The 23,807-nt window shown below is 41.3% G+C and overlaps 1 protein-coding gene across 1 annotated transcript in view; it reads left to right on the top strand.

The window, feature by feature from the left end:
* TMEM132B (transmembrane protein 132B) overlaps positions 1-23,807 on the top strand; it is a 650,066-nt gene that overhangs the window by 604,818 nt on the left and 21,441 nt on the right. Inside the window, exon 6 of the mRNA XM_027853582.1 lies at positions 19,625-19,830. Coding sequence (XP_027709383.1) covers positions 19,625-19,830 — 206 coding nt within the window. The remainder of the gene's footprint in view (positions 1-19,624; positions 19,831-23,807) is intronic.

Genomic DNA, 23,807 nt, shown 5'->3' with positions numbered 1-23,807 from the left:
TCCTTTAGCAAGCTGTTGACTTGCTTTTCATGATTTTCTTGCCTCACTCTCAGTTTTTCCTCTACTTCTCTTACTTGCTTCTCAAAATCCCTTTTGAGCTCTTCCAAGGCCTGGGACCGATTCATATTTTTCTTGGAGAGTTTGGATGTAGGAGCTTTGGCTTTGTTGTCTTCTTCTGGTTGTATGTTTTGATCTTCTTTGTCACCAAAGTAAGATAATATAGTCTGACTCTTTTTGCTCTGCTTACTCGTGATCCTGGCCAATTACTTGAGTTTTAAACTCTTTGTTAAGGTAAAAGTCTGCTTCCAGTGTGAAGAGTGTACTGTCCCAAGCTTCTGGAGTTTGTACAGCTGTTTTCAGAGGTACTTCTAGGGACCTGTAAATTTTCAGTTCTTCCAAGGTGGTATGATAAGGGGCGAGGTGTTTCCTCTCCACCACCACAACAAGCTCCACCGCACCAGCGCTCCTCCTATCCTCAGGACCTCCCCTCACAACTGTGACCCAGATCCAAGCACCAGTAAAGCAAGAGATTCCTGCCTCAGCACTGGCAAAGAGATCCCTGCAATCCCCTTCTGATTAACCACTTAATTCCCCCTCAGTCTGTGGACCTGAAGCTCAGGAATAAGCCGCAGCCCCGGCCTCACTCGAGACTTGCGGTTGAGACCTAGCTTCTCTTTCACCACAGTCACAGACTTTTCCCATTGACCTTCTAAGTTGTCTTTGACGTTCATGGGTTGAGAAGTCTGGAACCCACCACAGCTGCCCGCGATTCAGTCCTCTGAGCTCTGCTCCAGGGTCTCTGTGCCCTGTGCGCCCACACCGAACTGAGCTCCTCTCCCCGCCCAGCGCGATATACCTTTCCAATCAACCATCTAGGCTGTCTTTGTCTGGAAATTTGTTTCACTCTGTTTTTTTGTGGGTTCTGCAGCTTTAGAATTTGTTTAGAGCCATTTTTTAAGGTATTTTGAGGGCTTGGGAGAGAGCTTAAGACAGTCACTGCTTTCCCTCTGCCATCTTGGCTCCGCCCCTCTGTTTTAATCTTTATCCCTTTGTGTTTTGTTTTGAATCCCTTGATGGTGCTTCTTTGCACTTTCTTTTATATGGATTAATTATAGTCTCTCTTTCTTTTAAAACAATAACCCCAAAGTATAATAATATATTATTTTTATAATATTTTATTATGAAATAACCCTCCCTTCCTCCCTCCCTTCCTTCCTCCCTTCCTTCCTTCCTTCCTTCCTTCCTTCCTTCCTTCCTTCCTTCCTTCCTTCCTTCCTTCCTCCCTTCCTTCCTTCCTTCCATCCTCCCTTCTTCCCTTCCTTCTTTTCTTCTTTCTTGTTCTTATTTAACTTATTTAAATAAGATTTATATAAATAAATAATTTATATAATTATATAAAATAATTTATAAATAAATAAAGTTTCTTATTTAACTTTCTCATGCTTCTGTGGTTTGAGAGATTTTCATGTTAAATATTCTGCTTCCAAAATGTTTTCCCCATAATAATGACTTAAATGCTCCTCTTTTGTTGAATATACATCTTTTTTTACATTGATGATTTGTTTCAGGTTTACAGGATGTGCAATTTTCAGTTGTAGATTGAGCTTTTTTGCTTTTTGTAATATATTATTCCGTTACATTCTGTAATTTCTTTTAACTACAGGATAGTCTTGTTATATTTGAATTTTATTTCCTTCATATTTGAAGGTCTTTCTCCTAGCGGATACTGAGGGAAACTCTGGTCATATAAAAAAAGAAAATGCTTCAATAAAAACTTATTACAAAATAAATTATTAAATTTAATAACTATGTCTTGGAGTTTGAACTTTATTTTTGTTATGGACATTTATGCAACCTCTCAATGGATGCATTGCTGGCTATATTCAAAAGTTCTGGGCAATTTTCTTGTATTATTTCCTGGATTATGGGATTCAGGCTTTTTGACTTGTCATGTTCCAGGAGACCTATGATCTTTGGGTTATCAGTGTACATCCTGACTTCAGTGTCAGTCACCTTGGTCTGTGTAAAATTTATGTGTTCTTTTAACGTTGTTTGCCTTTTGCTTCTCTTCTGCAATTTTCCTCCATTTGAATGTTTTTTTTTTGTTCCAAGTCTCTTATTTTCTCTTTCACTTCTTTAGAGAGATTCTACATAATGAAGAATCTACTAATTATGCTTCTTAATTCTACATTAAGAACTTTAATTTCTGGCTTCTATTCATTCCCAATTTCTTCATTTGTAAATTTCATATCTCTTGAATCATTGTAGAATTTCTTGTTATCCCATGCCTTCTGAGAAGCCTACAGGAGTGTCTTTGATTAGGCACTATCAGCACACTTTCCTTCATACTATACTAATTTCTAAAAGAACATTGCATTTTTTCTTGGAAGTTTTATTTATTCTCTCTCCTGTTTTTTTTTTTGTTGTTGTTCTTCTCTGTCCATTTATCTTCTTGTGGCCTAGGATTTTATTGAGTTTTATTTTATTTTTTCTCTTTTGACATCTTTGATTTTTTTTTCAGCTTTTCCCTTGTACTCCCTATCACTCATGTTCTGGCTTTTTCTTTGCTGGTGAGACAGCTCTAAGGTTGGGCTGCAAGGCTGCCTCAACTTCCACAAGTTGGGGAATATACTGATCACCCATGTGAGTCCCTGCCCTAAGTAACCTTTAGGGGAAAGAACTGACCCTGCAGACCTGATGTGCTCACTTGTGCTGGTACCCCCTATAATAATTCCTTCTGCTGTCTTCCTTCAGACAGAAACATAAGAGAAAAACCCAGTGCCTTCAAAACAAACAATTGAGCAGGAAAAACAAGCTATCTAGTGGAAGAAAATGATATACAAAAGGAAACAGAAGGGGAGGGGTAGACACCAGTAGATTTCTTCTTCCAGGGAGTTCACACCAAGCAGAGCTGCAGGAAATGGGAGTTCTCTGTGTTAATTCATACAGACTTTACATTATCTGGAATTCTGGCATCTTCTCCTATGAATTTAGCTATAATTCCTATGTGTGTGGGGCGGGGGGGAGGGTGAGGCTTGAAGGGTTGAAGAAGTCTGTAGATGGCAATGAATCTACCATTTTGCTGGGCACATGAATCACTCACCATTTATTAAGCATATCTTATAGGATGCAGAAGCAATGTAGTAAAATAATAATAACTCACTTTTATATAGGTCTTGAGCTTTGCAAAGTTTTTTTTTGTTTGTTTCTGAGGAACCATCTTATGGGGCTACTTCCCCAACTTAGCACACATAGATTGCAAGTTAGGTCCCCAATGGTGGCCACACTCTCAGGTTCAAGGTACTCTATACCCTTAAAACTATAGCTTATTATTTAATTTTCACAATATTCCAGTGACATAGGTAATAATATTATCTCAATTTTATAGATGAAAAAATTGAGGGTCATAGTGGTTAAATGATTAGTTAAACAGAAAGTCCTAATATCTGAGGCAGTATTTGCACCCAGATTTTTCTAGCTTTAAGGCCAGCTCTCTCCTCAATATGCTAGATTGCCTATGGGACCACGGACAAGTCAAATAACCTCTGTGTGCCTCCAATAGAGGTGGAGGTTATTCAAAAACTCAAAAATTCACAGATGGTTCCTTTATGTATGTGTGACATTGTTCTAGGTGCTTGGGGATATAAAGATGAATTAAAAAAATACTAACAAACTCAGTCCTTACCCTCACAGGACATGTGATGGGGTAGGAATGGGAAATGTGGTACAGAGGCAAAATGTGTAGTTACAAGATGTATGCAGGGAATTATGATATAAGATAGGGTACAATGTGAACAGAAGGAAAAATCCAGAGCCCAGGACGCTTTACCTCTTTTGTGTCCTGGACCCCTCAGACAGGCTGGTGAAACCTAAGGACCCCTTCTCAGAATGATCTTCATAAATGCATAAAAGAAAATACTTAGGTTACAAAGTGAACCAATCATATTGAAATAAATATATAATTTTTTTTCCTATCCAAGCTTATAGACCCCCTGGTTTGTCCACGGACCACTAGATCTAGACAGAGTACTCTCAGAGAATTTGAGGAGAGAGGGAATGTTTTCATCTTTGGGATTTCAGGAAAGCTTCAAGGAGAAGGTAGGACCTAAACTGAGCCTTGAAGAAAGAGGATTCTGGGAGGAAGACATGGGAAGGGAGGGACTACCAGGCATAGATGCCATGGGACCATCAATTTTGAACTGGAAAGGACTTTAGAGGTCATCTTTTCCAACTTCTTCATTTTACAGATGAAAAAACTAAGTCTAAGAGAGGTGAAGTGCATGTTCAAGGTTGCAAGGTATCATGTATCTGAGCCAGGATGAGTTTTCTGCCTCGAAGTCCATCATTCTGTCTTTGATGCCACCCAGCTGCCTAGTTAAGGAGACAACTTGTACAGAAATGGGAAGTAGCCTGATGAGATTAGGAAGTCACTAATAGCCTAGTGAGGCAGGAACATAGAGCTTAAGAAGAGCAGGAAAAGGAGTGATGTGAAGTAAGCCTGGAAAGGGAAGTTGAATTTAGCTTATGATGAGATTTGAATATCAGTCTAACACTTTGGCATTTTTATCCTAGAGGCAATAGGCAGCCACTGAAGAATTTCTGGTTGCACCAGTGATATGGTCAAGCTTGAAATTAGAACAATTATCTTGGCAACTGAGTAAAGGGTAGGTTATGGAGGGAAAAGGCTATAGGAAGAAATTAGGAGATTTTAAAAACAGCCCAAGTGAAAGGAGATGGGGGATGAACTAAGGAAGGGGACTAACATGGAATCAAAAGCATGGGATGAAGTAACATTACAGAAATAGAACTGGCAGGACTTGGCCACAAATTGGATATGGGGATGAGATGAGAAAAGCAAAGGGTCAAAGATGACTCTGAGGTGTCAAGCTTGGCTGGATGATTTGGGGGATGATGGCGCCTTGTGCAGAAATAGGAAAGTAAGGAGTTGCAGCTTTCAGAGGAAAGGTGATGAGTTCACCTCTGGCCGTGTTAAATTTGAGGTGCCGGTGGGTCAGCATCAAGACATGCAACCTCAAGAGATATACCTGTCATGGGTGACAATTTCTTAAGTTTGAATTCTTTATGCATAGAAAAGTTTCCCTGATTCCCCAAACCATTCCTCAGGCAGTCGTGATGTATGACAGAGAGTTGTTCAAAGTTGGCTTTAGAGACAGAGAGAGAGAGAAAAAAAAAACACAACTTAGTAGTCAAGAAACATGTGTGGCCAAACAGAAGCAAAATACTAATGAATGATAAAAAGGAGCAGATAGATCAGGAGTAATAAAAGTGTAAGGGGAGGTGGGTGTGGATCAGGCCTCCCAGTTGGTTTAGGAATCCTCTATTCCATTTGAATGGAATTACAGAACAGATATGGGCCTTTGTCTGAAGGGTACCTCCCATGGGAGTAGACATTCCTCCTAGTCCCTTACTGAGAGAATGCCTGATTGGGGTTCCTAGTGTCTGGGGGTGCCTTCAAGATGATAGCTTAGTCACTTCAGCTGCTACTCACTTCCTCAGAGATAGGTAGGTGGCACATAGAAATAGAAACCTAGGCCTGGAGTCAGGAAGACCTGAATTCAAATCCAGATATAGACACTTACTAGTTATGTGACCCAGGACAAGTCATTTAAACACTGTCTGCCTCAGTTTCCTCAACTGTAAAATGGCTATAATATCAATACCCGACCTTGCAGAGTTGTTGAGAGGATGAAATGAATTAATACTTGTAAAGCACTTAGCACAGTAGCTGGCACATAGTAAGTGCTATATAAATACTTATCCCTCTTTCTTCCAAAATGATTTTGTATCCATTTTATGTATATTCTGCATATATGTATATGTATGTATGTGTATGTATATATATGTATATATAGATGTATACACACAAGTACATGTCTTCCTCATTAGAATGTAAGGTCCCTGAAGGGCAGGAATGTCTTTGTCTATGTGGCACTTAGCATAGTGCCTAGCATGGAGTAAGCACTTGTGTAAATACTTGCTGATTCATTGATTGGTGACCGGGAGGGAAGGTGAGAAGCTCCTCTTCTTTGGTCTATGAAAGCAATCTGTAAAATGGGTTGGTGCCCTTTTTAAATGAAATTGCTCTCCCTTGAACTTCCATACTGGAGTACAGCAGGTATGAAGGAGGGACTTTCTCTCCTCATCCCCCTCCTCCTTCCCTCAATGCCTAGGAGTAGTAATAGTGACTTTCTATTAGATTGTAAGTTCCTTGAGGGCAGGGACTATATTTTGTCTCTTTTTTGCATCCCTAGTACTTATTACAGTGCCTGGCACATAGTAGGTGCTTAACAAATGTTTACTGATTGATTGATTGAGCACATGGAAAGCTCCATATGTTAGCTCAGGTGACCAGAGTTCCTGGACCTAAATTATTGGCAGCCTTCAGCCTTTCTGTTTCTTTTTCTGAGCACAGGTCAGAGACTGGTGTTTCTGAGAATGGAATTCCCATGCCCAAGATATGCTGATGTAGGGGGCATAGATAGAGTTCTTCAGAGGTAAATAGCAGTGGTAGGTAGACTTATGCTTACATGTGGGCTAAGAGAAGAGCTCCCAAGAGGGGATTTACTAAGCCTTGGGAGTTTCCTTGCCAGTAATCTCAAGTCAGAGTATAGACAAAGTCAAGTGTCCAAGAAATTGAGACTTCCTGATTCCATCCATTTGGGCACCAATCTCCTAGAAAGAGAAGATATCATATCCTTGGAGAAGGAATAGGATAGTCAACAGTACCATTCTGAACCTGCAGGACTAAAGACATTCACTGGGGAATGGGACGGGAAGAGATTTGGTCTTTGCTATTGGTGCAAATTATTCAGACTGCGCAAGTCTGATATAGGCAAGGCAATTATTGGTTCCGCAGCTCTGCAAAGTGTGTGCCCCTTCTAAGGAGTGTCTACCATGTCTAATGGGCTATTTGAGAGCTCTCTGTTTCTGAATTTGTTCTGGGCTTCTTTTGAATCTTTCGCATGGTCTGTGATGGATGGAATAAAGATTAGCTCATACCTTGACACCCATTTTGTACATTGGGTGTCTTGTGTGGGAGCTTGGGATCCTGTTAACCACATTTTGAGAAACCTAGACCTGAACCATCCCTAAGCTTTATTTTACAAATATCCTTAGGACAAAGTTCTTAGCTGGAGGTCATGGGCCAAAGAGAGAAAGTGACCTTTTTTGGGTCAGCCTCTAGGTTTGAACCCTAGTCCAGGTGAGCCTATGGCCTTTCAGAGGCCCTGGGCCACCGATTACAGTAGCAAAGAGAAAAATAAAAAAAATATATCATAGGACCATAGATTTAGATCCCAAAGGAAGCCTGGAAATCATTTAGTTCCACTCATTCATTTCACAGATGAGGAAACTGAGGCCCAGACTGATGAAATGATTTGTGTGTAGAATGTAAGCTCCTAGAGGACAGGGATTTTTGATTTTTATCTTTGTATCCCCAGTGTCTAGCACATAGTAGGTGCTTGATAAATGTTTGTTGGTTAATTGATGGATTGATTGCCAGATATCACACATGTATAAAGTAGAAAGGCCAGAGTTCAAACCCAGGTCCTCTGACTCAAAATCTGAATTCTATGTTGAACCACACTAACTCCTAGTAAAAGAGATGGGCCAAGGAGCAGAAAAGATTGAATTTCTGTGATCTGTATTTCACTATTATTAATATACTTAATTTATTTATTTTTTTCTATGTCAATGTGTATAGTATAGTCAATCAGCAAGCATTTATAAGCTCTTACTATGTGCCAGGCACTGCGCTAACCACTAGGGGTACAAAGAAAGGCAAAAGATAGTCCCTACTCTCAAGAAGCATACAATCTCATGTGCAATGAATTTGGAGTCAAATGAGTGAATTCTGGCTCTGTCTCTTCCTACCTGAGTGACCTTAGGCCAAGTACTTAACTTCCAGGGAGGCTCCATTTCCACTTCTCTAAAATGAGAGGGTTGGATTCACTAGCCTTTGAGGCCCCTTCTGGTCCTAGCTTTATGGTCTTATGGACCTCCTTCTCTAGGGGCTGTTCTGGCCCAGAGCAGTATACCTGTTGGACCTCTCTCATCAATTACACAAATGGAACTCTCCTGAAAAAAAGCCAGGGGTTTTCCAAATGGGCTGGCCATGCTCAGCTCTGATCTACACCAAAGGGAAAGCAGTCGGGTTTGGTACCAAGAAAGCATCCCCAGAATTACAGTTTTTAAGATAACTAGGAAATGGTCATCCATTCTACTTGTGGCCCTTGTTAAAATCCTGTTTGGATTGTTCTTTTTACAATCCCAGACACAATAATGAGGTTTTAAATCCCTCCAACATGCTCGAAGAGACAGCTACACGCTGTGTGAGTGTGACCTTTACGGCGGGCTGTAATTTGCTTGGATGGTCATTTCTCTCCTCCCTTTTAAAAATCACAACAGCCTGGGAGAGGATGGGAGAAGCGGGCTGCTTTATAGAATATTGCAAAGGTTAAAGTAATGCCACATCTCTTGTACTTGCCCAGAAACCGTCTGATTTCGAAATGACTGTTACAGGTTCTTTTTCTGGTGGGAGGGCGTTCTCAGGGAGATGGATGGAGACAGAAGAGGCAAAAGGAGGACAAATTGAGCTCCTTCTCATGAAGTGGTTTACCTTGCTGTTATACACATCATTTGCCAATTCCTTTCAACACAAGGACAGAATCCTCTTTGGAGGACCCCCTCTCTGGGCTGGTTGGTGGAAACCAGGCTTTTGCTCTGTCTGATGTTTCAAGCCTTCACACAGGTTCTTGCCGACCTTTCCATATTTTTTAGATATTACTCCCCTTCACGCATCAGTAAAATTGGCCTCTTTACTGTTCTTCATCTGTGGTCCTCCATCTGCCCATTTTTTGCTGTGTCCCATACCAAGAATACACTTTTTCCCCTCCTTTACCTCCCATATGCTGTGCGGTCTTTCAAGAATCAGCTCAAATGCCACCTTGTGAAAAGCTCTTCCTATCCCCTTCAACTGACGGTGCTCTCCTCCAAGTAATCTTGTCACTCTTTTGTATATTCCTATATAATCATTTTTGACAAGTAGATGGCATAGGAGATAGAGCACTGGCCCTGGAGTCAGGAAGACCTGAATTCAAATCCAGTCTCAGACACATACTAGCTGTGTGATCCTGGGCAAGTCATTTAATCTTGTTTGCCTCAGTTTCATTATCTATAAAATGAGCTGAAGAAGGAAATGGCAAACCACTCCAGTATCTTTGCCAAGAAAACCCCAAATGGGGTCACACAGAGTTGGACACATCTCAACATAATAATTTTATTTTGTTTTGTTTTTGAAACTGGGTCTCCATATTTCCCCTAGGCTAAAAGTTCAGTGGCCACTCTAGGGTCCCGATTCTAATACTGAGTGACTGGAGGCTTTGACCTGTCCTGTTTTATTGACCTGGGCTGCCAATTCACTACTCCTTAGGTAGCCTTGTGGCCCTTTGTTTCTGGGAACTCCAGTCAGACTTAAAGGAATAAGAAATCCCAAGTTCAAGTGATCCACCAGCTTCAGCTTCCTCAAGGATCCCAAGTGATGCCACCGTGCTTGACAGTGGCTCAGCAGATGGTGTTGGGACCAGCTGTGTGACCTTGGGCAAGCCACTTAACCTTTGTTTGCCTAGAAGGAAGCTAGGTGGATCAATGGATGGAGTGCTGGACCTGAGTTCAAATCTGGATTCAGACACTTGTGACCCTGGACAAGTGACTTCACCCTGTTTGCTTCAGTTTCCTCATCTGTAAAATGAGCTGAAGAAGGAAATGGCAAACCATTCCAATATTTCTGGCAAGGAAACCTCAAATGGAGTCACAAAGAGTCAGGGCACAACTGAACAACATAAAAACAACAGCAACAACAATAATTATAATAGCTAACTTTCATGTAGCACTTTGAAGTTTGCAAAACTCTTTGTATATGCTGAATCCCTAGGCTAGATTGTAAGCTCCTTGAGGGCAGCCACAGTTTGGCTTTTGATGTTCTATCTCCAGGACCTTGGACAGTTCTCAACAGATTGTAGGAGCTTACTAAATGTTTGTTGATGTGAATCAATTGATTCTTTGTGCGTTTATAAGCTTCTCATTTCTTAGAACCAGAGAATACAAATTCCTATTTAAAAACCAAACTACTCAGTGAATTAAATTAAATGACAGTTTCTGGAATATTTACCTGTACAATTGATTGACAACCCGATCAATGCTTCAGTTCTAATTAAAAAGTGTTGGAAGCAACTAAATAGACTTTGAGAGCAGTGATGTTAAACTCAGATAGAAACAGGGACCACTAAATTGTACTTGGGAAACACATATTGACTTAGAAAACTGCCTGTTAACATCATCTATGTTCTACTGTATTTTTATTTATCTTGTTAAATATTTTCCAAATGTATTTTAATCTGGTTGAGGCCAAACTGGAGAGTATTACAGGTCACCTTTTTGACACTTTTGTTTTGCAGCTAGAGGAGAGTTCAGAGGCCATCAAAGTCCATCCCTCCTTAATTTTATGGATGGGGAAATTGAGGCCTAGAGAGGCTAAGTGACTTGCCCAAGGTCACACAAGTAGTAAGTGATGGGGTCAAAACTTGAATCTAGGTCATCTGAGTCTAAATCCTGTGCTCTTTGCATTCTTAGGAGGCTGTCACTCTGAAATCAGGGGCTCTATATTTAAATCCTCCCTTTGATGCTTACTGCCTGTGTGATCTTGGGCAAGACTCTTCATTTTCCTAGGCCTCAGTTTTCCCATCTGTAAAATGAGAGGGTTGGCCTCAGAGATCCCTTCCAGGTTTTGATCTATGACCCTGACAAGTTCTGCCTTTCCATGACAACCAGAGCTGACCACTTTGATAGATCAGGTAGTTAGTGCTTAGTTAAGGCTATGGAGTGAAGAGAGACTTATTAATAGGCTATGCAAGGGCTGATGTTGACCAATAGTTCTTTTATTAGTATGGGCAGTTTAGTGCTGGTTCAGGGCCAGTAGTTCAGACAGCTTAATATCATCCCAGACCCTAGAATCATAATTATTAGGGTCAGGGTAGGGCAGGTCAATTGATATACAACTGGAAATGAAAGGCAGTAGATCTGGGCACTGCCCTAAAGGCAGAGTGCCTCCAGGTCTCCCCTCAGGAGAAAGATCTTCACAACCTCAGGCGATTAAGTAGAAAAAATGGCAGGGTGCCAACATGCAGATAAGCCTTCTGGTTGGCTGAAGGGCTTCATCATCATCTCAAGGAAATGTTCTCCCAACTTGGCCTTGTATAGTATACAATGAAGGAGGAGGCAGGAGCGTAGATCCAAGAAGGCATTTCTGAGCACTTCATCCTAGGAAAACGACATGAATGGTACCATCCAAACAATTCTGGAGGGATAGTATACATCAAAAGAAGTGGTTTTTGTTTTGTTTTGTTTTGTTTTTAGGCAATTGGGGTTAAATGACTTGTCCAGGTCACACAGCTAGTAAGTGTCAAGTGTTTGATCTGAGGCTGGATTTGAACTCAGGGCCTCCTGACTTCAGGGCCAGTGCTCTATCCACTGTGTCACCTAGCTGACCCCCAAAAGAAGTTTTAAGAGACTTTCTCATTGCTTTTTATTTGGTAAACAAGCTTGAGACCCCTCCCTTTCTACAGGCTCCTCATTGCTCTTCTTACTTCTGAGTAATACAACTGAATGAAAGGTCTCATGGCTTAGTGGATAGAGACTTGTCTTCCAAGTCAAGAAAACCTGGATGCAGGTCCAGTCCTACTTTGGACGTATGCTAGCTGCGTCACCCTGGTCAAATCCCTTAACCTCTTAGTGTGTTCAGTTGTAAGTTGCAGAAAAGGTACCAACCTGCAGTGGGAGAAGGAATTTCCTCCCCTGGGAATTCCTTATGCTAATGAAATTACAAATCTAGTCTCTATCCCTAACTTGAACTGATGTGTTAATTTGGCCATAAATATAAGATTCCCCCTCCCCAAAAGATGCTGCTTACATGACATTTGCAGGCATTACTAATAAGCTTCTTAATAATACAGGGATAGTTCTGTACTTATTGACTATGGACTCACAAGATATCAGGGTGGGAAAGAACCGCAGAGGCTATCTAGGGGCAGCTAGGTAGTGGAGTGGATAGAGCACTGGCCCTGCAGTCAGGAGGACCTGAGTTCAAATCTGGCCTTAGACCAAACACTTGACACTTACTAGCTGTGTGACCCTGGGCAAGTCACTTAACCCCAACTGCCTTAAAAAAGTAGAGGCTATCTAGACTGACCCATGGCTTAAGAGCTGTCTCTTCCATAACAGCACCCAAAAATGGGCATCCAGCTTTTACTGGGAAACCTCTAGTGAGGGAGAGCCCACTGTATCCCCAAGTAGCCATTGTATTTTGGATTGTTAGGAAGTTCCCCCTCCCTCCCACCTGATGGGTACCAGACATCAGGAAGGTCGATTGAGTGGCTGATTTTGCTATTCTGAGGGCATGTGGATATTGATGGCATGTTGTTCAAAGTATATTCTTAGTGCCTTTTAAAAGGGCTTACTTGTGGAAATTGGCAGTAACTACCTGTTCTGAAGTCGTGAAAGGTTAATAACAACTCACTTATATTTAATGTAAATATTAAAGTGGTTAACTTTGTCTAATTGCAGGAATGGGATGGTCACTGGGGTACTTTCTGATTCCGCCATTCTATGATTCTCTGAGTCCATGAAGGTATATAAATGGTGTTGAGGGATCAGAAAAGACCTTAATAAGTAATTTAGGAGTTCAGAGCTTGGTGTAAGAAAAATAAAGACAAAGACAAAAACTAATCATCATGAGAACTGTCCAGAAGGGAATGCCAATGAGGTCAGAAGATAGTAGATTTTGGAGATGGGCATGACCTTAGGTGTCATGGGGTCATGGAACTAGGTCAAATTGGAAGGGACCTCAGAGGCCATTCAGTTCAACTCACCTATTTTTACAGGGGAGAAAAGTGCTCTCCCTCTCACCTCCATCATCAAATATAAAATTCTCTGTTTGGCATTTAAAGTGCTTCACAACTCGCCCACTTCCTACTATTCCAATCTTCTTATATTTTACTCCCCTGTTTTGTTGTTGAGTTGTTTCAGTCATGTCTGTGGGGTCTCCATAACCCCATTTGGGGTTTTCTTGGCAAAGATACTGGAGTTGGTTTACCATTTCCTCCTCCAGGCTGGCACATACTCATTGCTTGATAAATGCTTGTTGATTATCTGACTAAAGTGACTTGCCCCAAAGTCACATAGTAGTAAGCATCAGAGGCAGAATTTGAATCCAGTCCCTGGTTTTTCTTCTGTTCCCCCTCACTAGAGGTCTCGAAGTCAAGGCTAACTGACCATTTTGGGAAGATGTTGGATCCACGTTCAGGTTTGGGTTGGATTTGCTAGTCTCTGAGGCCCCTTCCAGCTTGGAAATTCTGAGATTATGTGAAGGCACATGAATGATGGGGAGTGATTGGTATAGACAGGTCAGTAAGCCTATAGGAACCCAGAGGAAGGAGTGGTCTCCTTAGACTGTTGTTTTCATGGAAAAGACAGGACCTTGAAGGCAGGGTAAGCCCTAGCCAGTCAGAGGTTGACATTACACAGCATGGGTAACAATACAGGTGAATGAGAATGCAGATGCATTTTTGAGGAACTCCCTTTTATTTGGAATCCCTTTGGTATACTGGAATAATGAGAGGAGATAAGTTTACCAAGTGCGATCAACTGCAGGATGACAAGGGCCTTGCGTCTGAGACAATCTTCATCCTACAATTGGTTGAGAGTGATTGAATACATTTGAGGAGTTGCAGTCAGGTAGTTATGTATAAGAGGTTGTTATTGGTGGCACTAAGGTGTCCGGAATAGTGCTTTTAGAATGAAAAATCAAACCGTAAGTCTTTTGAGTTCCTTTATTCTAAATCTACATTCCAATTACTAATAATGAATTTGAATCTAATATCCTACTTATCCCCCAGCAAAGTGTGACTCTCATGCCTCATAGCTTAGGGCTAGAAGGGTCCTTAAAGAGCATCTAGTCCAGGAGTCTTAACCTGGGTTCCATGAACTTGTTTTTTTGTTAATATTTTGATAATTGTATTTCAATATAATTGGTTTCCTTTGTGAGCCTATATTTTTTTATTTTGTGCATTTAAAAATATTCTGAAAAGGAGTCTATAGGTTTCACCAGACTGACAGTCAGAGGGGTTCCATAACACATAAAAGGTTAAGAATTCCCTTATTTCGCAGAGGAAGGAACTGAGGCTAGGAAAGCTTATGTGGACAAGGGACACTGAGGTAAACTTGTGTTTTTGAAGACTCTGACTAAGAGAGTAGAACCTCTGGCAGGACCTACCAAGTAAGAAACAACTTAACACACATTTATAATACACCTACTATATGCTAGGCTGTGGTGATAGGGATAGAGATAGCTATTGGCCTGTGTTATTTCACTGGTATAAAAAACTCTCAGATGAAATAATGCCTTCTTTCAATGTAGTTCAACATCATCTCCACAATTTAATTTTAAAGAGTTGCTTATGACATTGAAAGATTAAGAATAAAATGACTTGCCCAGAGTCACATAACCAGCATGTGTCAGAGGATGTACATAGATGCAAGCTAAAGAAATCCCTGAGCTCAAGTTGCTTCCATTCTATTGGAATTCCCTTCAGGTCCTGAGTAGGAAAGGAGAGGAAGATGGGCTCAGGACCGGACCACTTATGGCCCCAAGGATGGAGAATATGATTGTCCCTTTAGAATCAGCCCAACTTAATGTGGAGAGACTCCTCCTGAGGAGATAGGTGATTAACTTTTTTTTATCTTGATTACAACAACTCCTGAAATGATCTATTAAAGTTTGTTGGGGTTGTGAGTTATATTGGTGGAGGGAGCACACACCTTGATGGAGTGGATTCTAGATCTTTTAAAGTCTCCTAGCTAAATAGGGAACTTAGAGAGCCAGGCTGTGGGGCTAATGAGGGGTTGTCTCCAGCAAGCCCATGGGACCCCTTAGCCAGAGAGGCTGTCAGACTTACACTGGAGCTGCAACTAAATAGGGAGAGAGGCCCCTGAAGGGCTTTTTATCAATCAAGGAAAAGAGTTTTGGGGATGCTTTCTGCTGTTTCTTGGGCTGGGGCCTGAATATTCACAGAAATAAAAAAAAGGTGAAGGGAAAATCAGCCTAAAGCTTTTCTGCCACTGCCTATAGCACATCCTGAACTTTTCCTGATCTCCATGAAATCTCCTTTCTGCCGAGGCGGAGCTGTGACTCAAGCTTCACCTGCTTTACAGGTCACTCAGAGAAGCCCAGGGCCACGTTTCACCCTTGGTGTTGGCACTTGCTCTCCAAGTAAAGGTCTGAGATTACTGAGCGTGTCAGTAGTTGAACAAATACTGGGATGGCATAGAGCCTGACCAGCAGCTGCCTTCTGGTTTACTTTGTGTAAAAGGCAGTCAAAATGACCCCATAACATTTTGAAAATCCCACAGGAAAGTCTTAAGATATTTAGCAGAAACCTGGTGCAGAGGCGAGCCCTGATGAGAGGATTATGTGATTGGGGATTATTGAGCCTGGGTTTAGTTTTGTCCTAAAGTGTTGGTCTTGTACTTCAGCATTTCATGCATCCCTAATTTCCTTGGAATGCCTACTCTCTTTGCCTGTACAGATCTCCATTCCTCTGCTACTTGGCAACACTAAAAAATTCCTTACATTTATATGCAAAGGGATATATATATATATGTTATACATATATGTATATGTCCCATCTATATGTATTCATACGGAGGGGGGAGGGAGGGGAGAGAGAAAGTGAAGGGGGGAGAATGAAAAAGAGAGAGAAAAGGAGGCAGAGAGATGAAGAGAGGGAGGAAGGAGAGGGGAAAGGAGGGAGGGAGGGAGGGAGAGAGAGACAGAGAGAGACAGAGAGAAAGAGAGACAGAGACAGAGACAGAGAGAAGTGCATGCACTGTGCACTGTGGAAGGTGGAGTCAGAGGATCTGGGCTTAGAGAGGCAATTTGGGACATTAGAAAGAGCACTGATTTTGCAGTCCATTTCTGAAGCTGCATTTGGAACCTTTCCAGGTTGAAAAGACCTTTCAAAGCTTGACTTCCCGGGCACTGGAAACCCCAGGGTCACCTTCACACCATGATCACATATGAGAAAAGGGCTTTAATAGAGGTCGTATAGACTCACAGAATTGTAGAGCTTAGAGATCATTCCAGTCCAACAGGCCCTCAGATGCAACAAACCACAGACATTTATTCCTACTGTGTGCTGCTGGCTAAATGCAAAGTTTAGACAAGAAGTGATCCTCCATGCACAATAAATATAATAGAAAATAGTACACGATTAAGTGCATAAGAGAGGGACGAAGAGTGTGCTGTGAGAGGTTAGATAGAGGGAATGAAGGAGGATCAGGGAAGGCTTCTTGGAGGAAGAGGTGTTTGAATTGAGTATAGCTCCAACAAGAGGTAGCATAAGGCAGTGTATAGAGAACTGGCCCCAGAGCCGGGAGGACATGGCTTCAGGTCCTGTCTCTGATCCGTCATGGCTATGTGACCCAGGACAAGCCTATGATGCTCACAACTAGTGTGACTTTGAGTAAGTCACTTACTTTCCCCAGTCTTCAGCTTCCTTGTACATAAAAGGAAGGGGCTGGACTAGTGATCCCACGATGTCCCTTCTAGCTCTAAAGCAAATCAATGATCCTGTGACCTCTTCAGGTGAAGGAGGGAGTTGGTTTTCCTCTTCTCTGTTCCCCATTCACAATAGTCCTTTCACACAGGCGGATTCTTGTGCCTAGAATGTTCTCCCTCCTGTCGTGTACCTCTTGGAACCAGAGAGAAGGAAGAACCTCAGAAAGCGAGCTCTCTGTCTTTGCCATTCTGCCTCAGGCTGCCTAGATCGGTTTCTGAGCATTCCTGAGATAGGCCTGTTGTAGTATATCATTTCAGCTGTTCTTCCTATTAATGAATGACCTAGATTAATGCGCCCCAAGATTCCTCACGACATTCAATGATACATTGTGAAGTTGGGATGACAAAGGTTTTTAAAATATTCCTCCTCATTTGTGATATTGGTGGCATGGAGGACTCAGGGTCATTTTCAAGCTTCCTGTTAATTATTTTTCCCTTTGTCTTTCCTTCCATCCCCTGGTGAACTGCTGATACGAAAACTGGTTGGGGGTGGCAGCGATATTATTTTTTTTTTCCCTCATGTGTGCTTGTTAATACTGGCACATTTTCCTTTGGAAAATTATAGGTAATTTTCACTGGCTGATCATGATCTGGGAGGGAAGCTGTTCCTTAGAATTTGGAAGGTCATAGAGCATACAATCTAAGGGAGTGCCTTGGATGGCCCCAATTTGGACGACTCTCATTGTCAGAAAACTTTCCCTTCCCTCATGCCTCAATTTACCTCTTTTCAATTTCCACTCTCTGCTCCTGTGTCTGGTCAGTGGGGCCAAGAAGAAAAAGGCTAATCATTTCACATGACAGGCATTATGATACTAAAAGACAGCTCTCATGTCTTAAATCCTCTTCTTCTGAATCTTTTCTTCCCCAGGCTGAACATCCCCATTTCATAGAATCACAGAATCTTAGTGTTGGAAGGCACATTGAAGACCATCTAGTGTGTCTCTGACCTCAACAAAAGGCTACTCTATGGCATTCCAAAGTGGTTATCCGGACTTTGTTTCAATATCTTTAGGGAGGGGGAACTCATTACCACCTTGCTTCCAGAGACAGTTTCTTCTACTTTTAATTATCTATAATTATTAGAAAATTTTCCACCACACCTTAATCTGTCTCTTTTTACCTTCAGCCTATTATTCCTAATAAGTCTGATCCTTCTTAGGGGCAGCTTGGTGGCACAGTGGATGGAGTCCTGAGCCTGTAATCAGGAAGACCTGAGTTAAAATTTGGCCTCAGACATTTACTAGCTATGTGACCTTGGACAAGCCACTTAACTTTTGTTTGCTTCAGTCTCCTCAACTGCAAAATGGGTATACTACTAATACCCACCTCAGAGTTGAATAAATGGAATAATATTTGTAAAGCACTTTGTACAGTGGTGATGGTGGTATGTCACATAATTCCTTTTAGCCTTAGGTTCTTCACCTGTAAAATGGGAATAATAATAGTAACCATCTCCCAGGATTGTGGTGAGGATCAAATAAGATAATGTTTATAAAGTGCTTAGAAAACCTTTGAGTACTGTGGGAATGCTAGTGATGATGATGATGATGATGATGATGATGATGATGTCATATAATCACTTAGCCTCAGTTTTTTCATCTGGTAAATGGGGATAATAATAGCACCCACCTCCTAGGGTTGTTGTGAGGCCCAAATGAGATACTGTATGTAAAGTGCTTGGCAAATGTTAAAACATTATTATCAATGTGAATTATTATTTTAAGTAAAATTCTTCAATTCTAAAAAAAATTACAAAGAAGAGTATGGAAGCCTGAGAGAGAGGTAATAATAAATTGCTGGAAGAATTCAAAGGAGGGATGCTTAGCTTCTGACTGGAGAAGTCAGTGAAGATGCACAGAGGGACAGCTGGAAGGCTCACCATGGTGGCTGAATCCAGATTGCTGGCCTTTTGTGATAAGGAGTACTGATAAATCAAAGCAACATTGTAGATATAGTTTACTTAGATTTTAGCAAACCATTTAACAAAGTCTTCTATGCTGTTATTGTGGGAAAAATGGAGAGCTGTGGGCTGGACTATGGGACATTGACCATCTCATTTGTTGTCTTCTGGACACCTTTTTGGCATAAATCCCGGGGTCATAGACTTAGAGCTAAAAGGAACCACCACCTCATTTTACCTATGCAAAAACAGAACCAAAGAAATGAAGGGATTTGTCTAAGTTCAAACAGGTAGGAATTGGCAGTGCTGGGAATTCGAACCCAGATCCTTTGGTTTTAAATTCCCCCATTCTTTCCGCACTGCCTCCTAGAAGTAAAGCTGGTGGCCCCAACAGAAGAATTACTTCCTCACTTGTGTGCTCTCAGATTATGGTTTAAATGTCTGAAAATAATGATGCCCAGGCTTGGTATTTATCTCCTAAATACTTTACTTCCAAAGATTCTAATTTATCACAAACCTCCACAGTTCCTGGGTCTGTCCCCCTATTTCCACTCCCTCCCCATCCTGTTTATGGCCGAGAACAAAGTAATTTGTTTGTAACATATGGCCATCTTTTATGCATTTTTTAAAAAAAATTGTTGCAGGCATAGGAATTGATGTACCTGAAGTTTGATTCATGTGAGCTTGAATACATCTGACATTTGGGTAGTAGAGGAGAGTTGGAGGTGGGGGAAGGAAGAGGTGGTGGAAACCCAGAAGTGGTTATATAACTGTTCAATTATTTTTGTAGTTTTCCTCATCTGGATTTAGCAATGCAGAATGGTTTCCCTTGGGTCCATTTATCACTGTTTGCTACTAATTAGAACACACAAATTACTGTGTGTACAGTTCATATTATTAGTGTTGTCTTGGAGGCTAATAAATGAGGGTTGGCTCTCCGGCATGAACTTAAGCATCTACCCACCTCCCCCCATCTCTGCCCTGCTCTGCCTTGCCGCCCATAATGCATCTCGAGATGTCTCTGACTCCCACAGGTCTCTGAGAGCTGTGACTCCATCTTTGTGAATGGAAAGGAGATGAAGAGTAAAGTGGACACCATCGTGAACTTCACGTACCAGCATTTCACTACTCAGCTTGAAGTGACTGTCTGGGTCCCAAGGCTGCCTTTGCAGATTGAGATCTCAGACACAGAGCTGAGCCAGATCAAGGGATGGAGAATCCCCGTTGCTCCCAACAAAAGGTAGGAGAGGAGGAATTGGGGTGACCAAGAGGAGCTGTTGGAAGGGAGGGTTGCTATGAAACCTAAGGTGGTACCATGGACAGGGCATTGGTCCTGGGGTCTGGAAGTCCAGAGTACAAAACTGGCCTTAGACACTTGCAAGCTGTGTAACCCAAGCAAGTCACTTCACCTGTGTCTGCCTCGGTTTTCTTATCTGTAAAATGGGGGTCATAATAGCACTTACTTCCAAGGGTTGTTGTGAGAATAAAATGGAGGTATTTGTAAAGTGTTTTACAAATCTTAAAGTGCTAAATGCATGCTAATTTATTATTGTTGTTGTTGTTACCTTATTCTAAATATAAAGCCCTTTGGATGCAGCTCTATATGAAAAGAACATTTAGCCTAGGAGGAAGAAACCTAAACCCACCCACCATATAGTTTTATGACCTTGAGTAGCTCCCTCCCTCAGTTTTTCCATTTGTGTAAAGTAGATGGATAATTATATCTGCCCTCCCTCCCACATGTGAGAAAAGATTATATGATCATAGATTTTTAGCATTGGAAGGTACTTAGAGGTCTATCTACAGAGGAGAAAACTGAGGCTCAGGTAGATTAGGTGACTTGCCCAACCATGACAATCAATGTTGGTTAGTGTTTTGAACAAAGCAGTGCTGCACAAAGCAGTGGCTTGTCAGTAATTCTATTCAGTGGACAGATGCCTTAGCTTGTGCAGTCAATTCCACAAATATTTATTAAATACTTACATTGGGGAAGATCTTATACAGAATTTAAAAAAAATAGGAGGGTTTCTACCTTCAAGGTGCTTCCATTCACCTGCAAGGGAAATAACATTTACACAGATAAGTATAATGTGTTGTAGCACTTGAAGGGGGAGGGGACAAAGGAGAAATCATTATTAAATGCTCTGGGGAAATTTGAGGAGGGGGCAAACATCAGTTTGGGGTCAGGGAAGATTTCATGAAGAAGTGGCACCTGAGCTGGGCCTTGAAGGAATAGGAGAATTCTCAGAGGCAAAGAGGAAGGAGTCGACTCCAGGCATGAATAATGAATGACCTTCGTGAATGTTTAGAAATAGGTGAGTTCAGGGAATAACTAATGGTCTAGGAATGTAGAGGTCATGAAAGCGAATAATAGGAAACAAGACTTGGAAATGGAGGTTAGAGACAGATTGTACAAGTCCTTAAATGGCAGGTTTGTATTTTATTCTAGCAACAATGGGAGCCATTGAATTTTGTTGAGCAGAGCAGTAACATGAACAGACCTGATGCTGAAGTGAGATTACAGAGATTCTTCTTATACTTTCATGTATCTGAGATCTCATTTCTAGGAGTACTCTCTATAATCATTCACATCCCAACCCATCTACTGTTTTAAAAACTTACTTGGTGCTCTGTGAATTTCTCTAGTTTAGCCAAAGTATTGCCCTTTATTCTTATAGCAATAAGTAGAGTTATGCTCTCCAGAAAAACAAAGTGTCCACGACATACTTATAAGTTTAATCTTCCTTATTAAACATTTTCTGCATCACTTTCTTAAATCTAAGCAGTTGATAAAACAATAAATTGATCCCTGATTTGTAGTGTTTGCTTATTTCTGAGGTGTAAATTCTTTTTTTTAATTAATTTATTTTTAGTTTTCAACAATCACTTCCATAGGCTTTTGAGTTTTAAATTTCCTACCCCTCCCTCCCTTCTTCCCCAAGACAGTGTGCAGTCTGATATAGGCTCTAATATACATTCCTATGAAACAAGTTTTTACATTAGTCATACTGTAAAGAAGAATTAGAACCAATAGGAGGAACCACAAGAAAGAAGAAACAAAACAAAACAAAAAAAAGGGGGGGATAGTATGCTTCGATCTGCATTCAAACTCCATAGTTCTTTCTCTGAATATGGATAGCATTTTCCATCATGAGACTTTTGGAGATGTCTTAGATCCTTGCATTGCTGAGAACAGCTAAGTCTATCAAAGTTAGTCATTGCATAATGTGGCTGTTACTATGTACAACATTCTCCTGGTTCTGCTCACTGCACTCAGCATCAGTCTATACAAGTCTTTCCAGATTTTTCTGAATTCCTCTTCCTCATCATTTCTTATAGCGCAGTAGTATTCCATTACATTCATATACTACAACTTGCTTAGCCATTCCCTGATTGATGGGCATCCCCTCAATTTCCAATTCATTGCCACCAGAAAGAGCTACTACAAATATTTTTGTACATGTGGGTCCTTTTCCCACCTTTATGATCTCTTTGGGATACAGCCCTAGAGGTGCTATTGCTGGGTCAAAGGCTATGCACATTTTTATAGCCCTTTGGGCATAGGTTCCAAATTGCTCTCCAGAATGGTTGGATCAATTCACAACTCCAAGGTGTAAATTTCCATGCTGAAAATTTCACATTCAGCTCTTGTGAACCAGCACACCCATGGTTTGAGAAGACCTAGGCTGTGGACATGATAATGGAGCCACAGCCAAGTGTTTCATCTGAGCCAGTAATGCTGAATGAATTAACAGGTTGATCAACTAGCATTTGTTAAGTAGCCACTGAGTGCCTAGTACAGTGAGGCACTGAGGATATAAGTACAATGGATAAAACAATCCCTCTCTCAAGGACCTTACATTTGAACAATTTTTAGTCTTTTTACTTTGGCTTCAAAAGAAAAAAAAAGAAAATGAGATGGCACAGGCAAATCAATTTAGTACAGAATTGGAAGGGGCAGATGGGTGGTGCAATGGCAAGAGTGCTGGGCCTGGAGTCAGGAAGACCTGAGTTCAAATCCAGCCTCAGACACTTACTAGCTGGGTGACCCTGGGCAAGTAATTTAACTCTGTTTGCCTCAGCTTCCTCATCTGTACAATGAGCTGGAGAAGGAAATGGCAAACCACTCTGGTATCTCTGCCAAGAAAACCCCAAATGGGGCCATGAAGAGTCAGACATGACTGAAAAATGGCTAAACAACAACAGCCGCAACAACACAGAGCTGGAAGATAAGTCAGTCATTTAGTCAGTCAATAAACATTCATTAAGCGATGATAGATAGAAGTACAGAATGGAATTAGCTGGTTCAGTGACCAAGATGTGACTGGAACATTCTGGAAACAAGTAACACATTAAGGAACAGGACATGGTTTCAGTAAACCGAGCACGAACAAAGAGTGCCTCCAGAAAGGGAATTCTCATGGCCTTTCAAGCTAGCAATGTCTACCCTAACCATAGCCGTTTGGATTAATGTCAAGAGCTCTCTTGAAACACAACAAATACTAGGGGATTCCCTCCAGCTCTGTTGACATTGTAGTGGAGAACTTGGGCTGACCCTTGGGCAGTAGCCTCTGCTCTCATTACTTGACTGACCCATCTTCTTTTTTTTTTAATTTTCTGGCCCTGTGTATTTCTTTTTTTGTTTGTTTGTTTTATTTTTTTTTAAATTTTTTTTTCTGGCCCTGTGTATTTCTGACAGCATCCTTTGTTCTCCCACATGCTTCATCAGTGGTACTACAGTGTAATCTGTCCCTGTCCATCCTAGGACCTGGGAAAATCCATAGCAGTCATTTTTGTTTTCCTGCAAAGCCTAGTAGATTAAAGCCAAGAGAAAACCTGTGAGGCTGAACAGAAACGCAAGGCCTCCACCCTCTCATTGCAGTAGAGAGAGTATGTCAGCATGTGTGACCTGCAAGCAATTTCAGAACTTAAGAGAGGTGGGATGTGGAAGAATGAAGGGGGAACAATGATAAGATAAAACATAAATTAGGGAATGATATGCTTTCCCTGCTAAACAAACCTTGAATTATACAGCATTCTGAGATCTCAGGGAGGTATATTAATAACACACCTAAGGAAATCTTCTCATCTGGGGAAGAGAGGAGACATTTCCTCCTGAAAGGGGGAAGTTTTGAAGATTACATTAGATTAACACAACCCAGGAATCTTGACATTAACACTAGAAAAGGGAAGACCCTTAATGGGGTGAGTAGTGAG

The sequence above is a fragment of the Vombatus ursinus genome, unplaced genomic scaffold, assembly GCF_900497805.2.
Source record: "Vombatus ursinus unplaced genomic scaffold, bare-nosed wombat genome assembly UNPS02009994.1, whole genome shotgun sequence".
Lineage (NCBI taxonomy): Eukaryota > Metazoa > Chordata > Mammalia > Diprotodontia > Vombatidae > Vombatus > Vombatus ursinus.
This window is presented reverse-complemented; position numbering and strand designations above follow the sequence as displayed.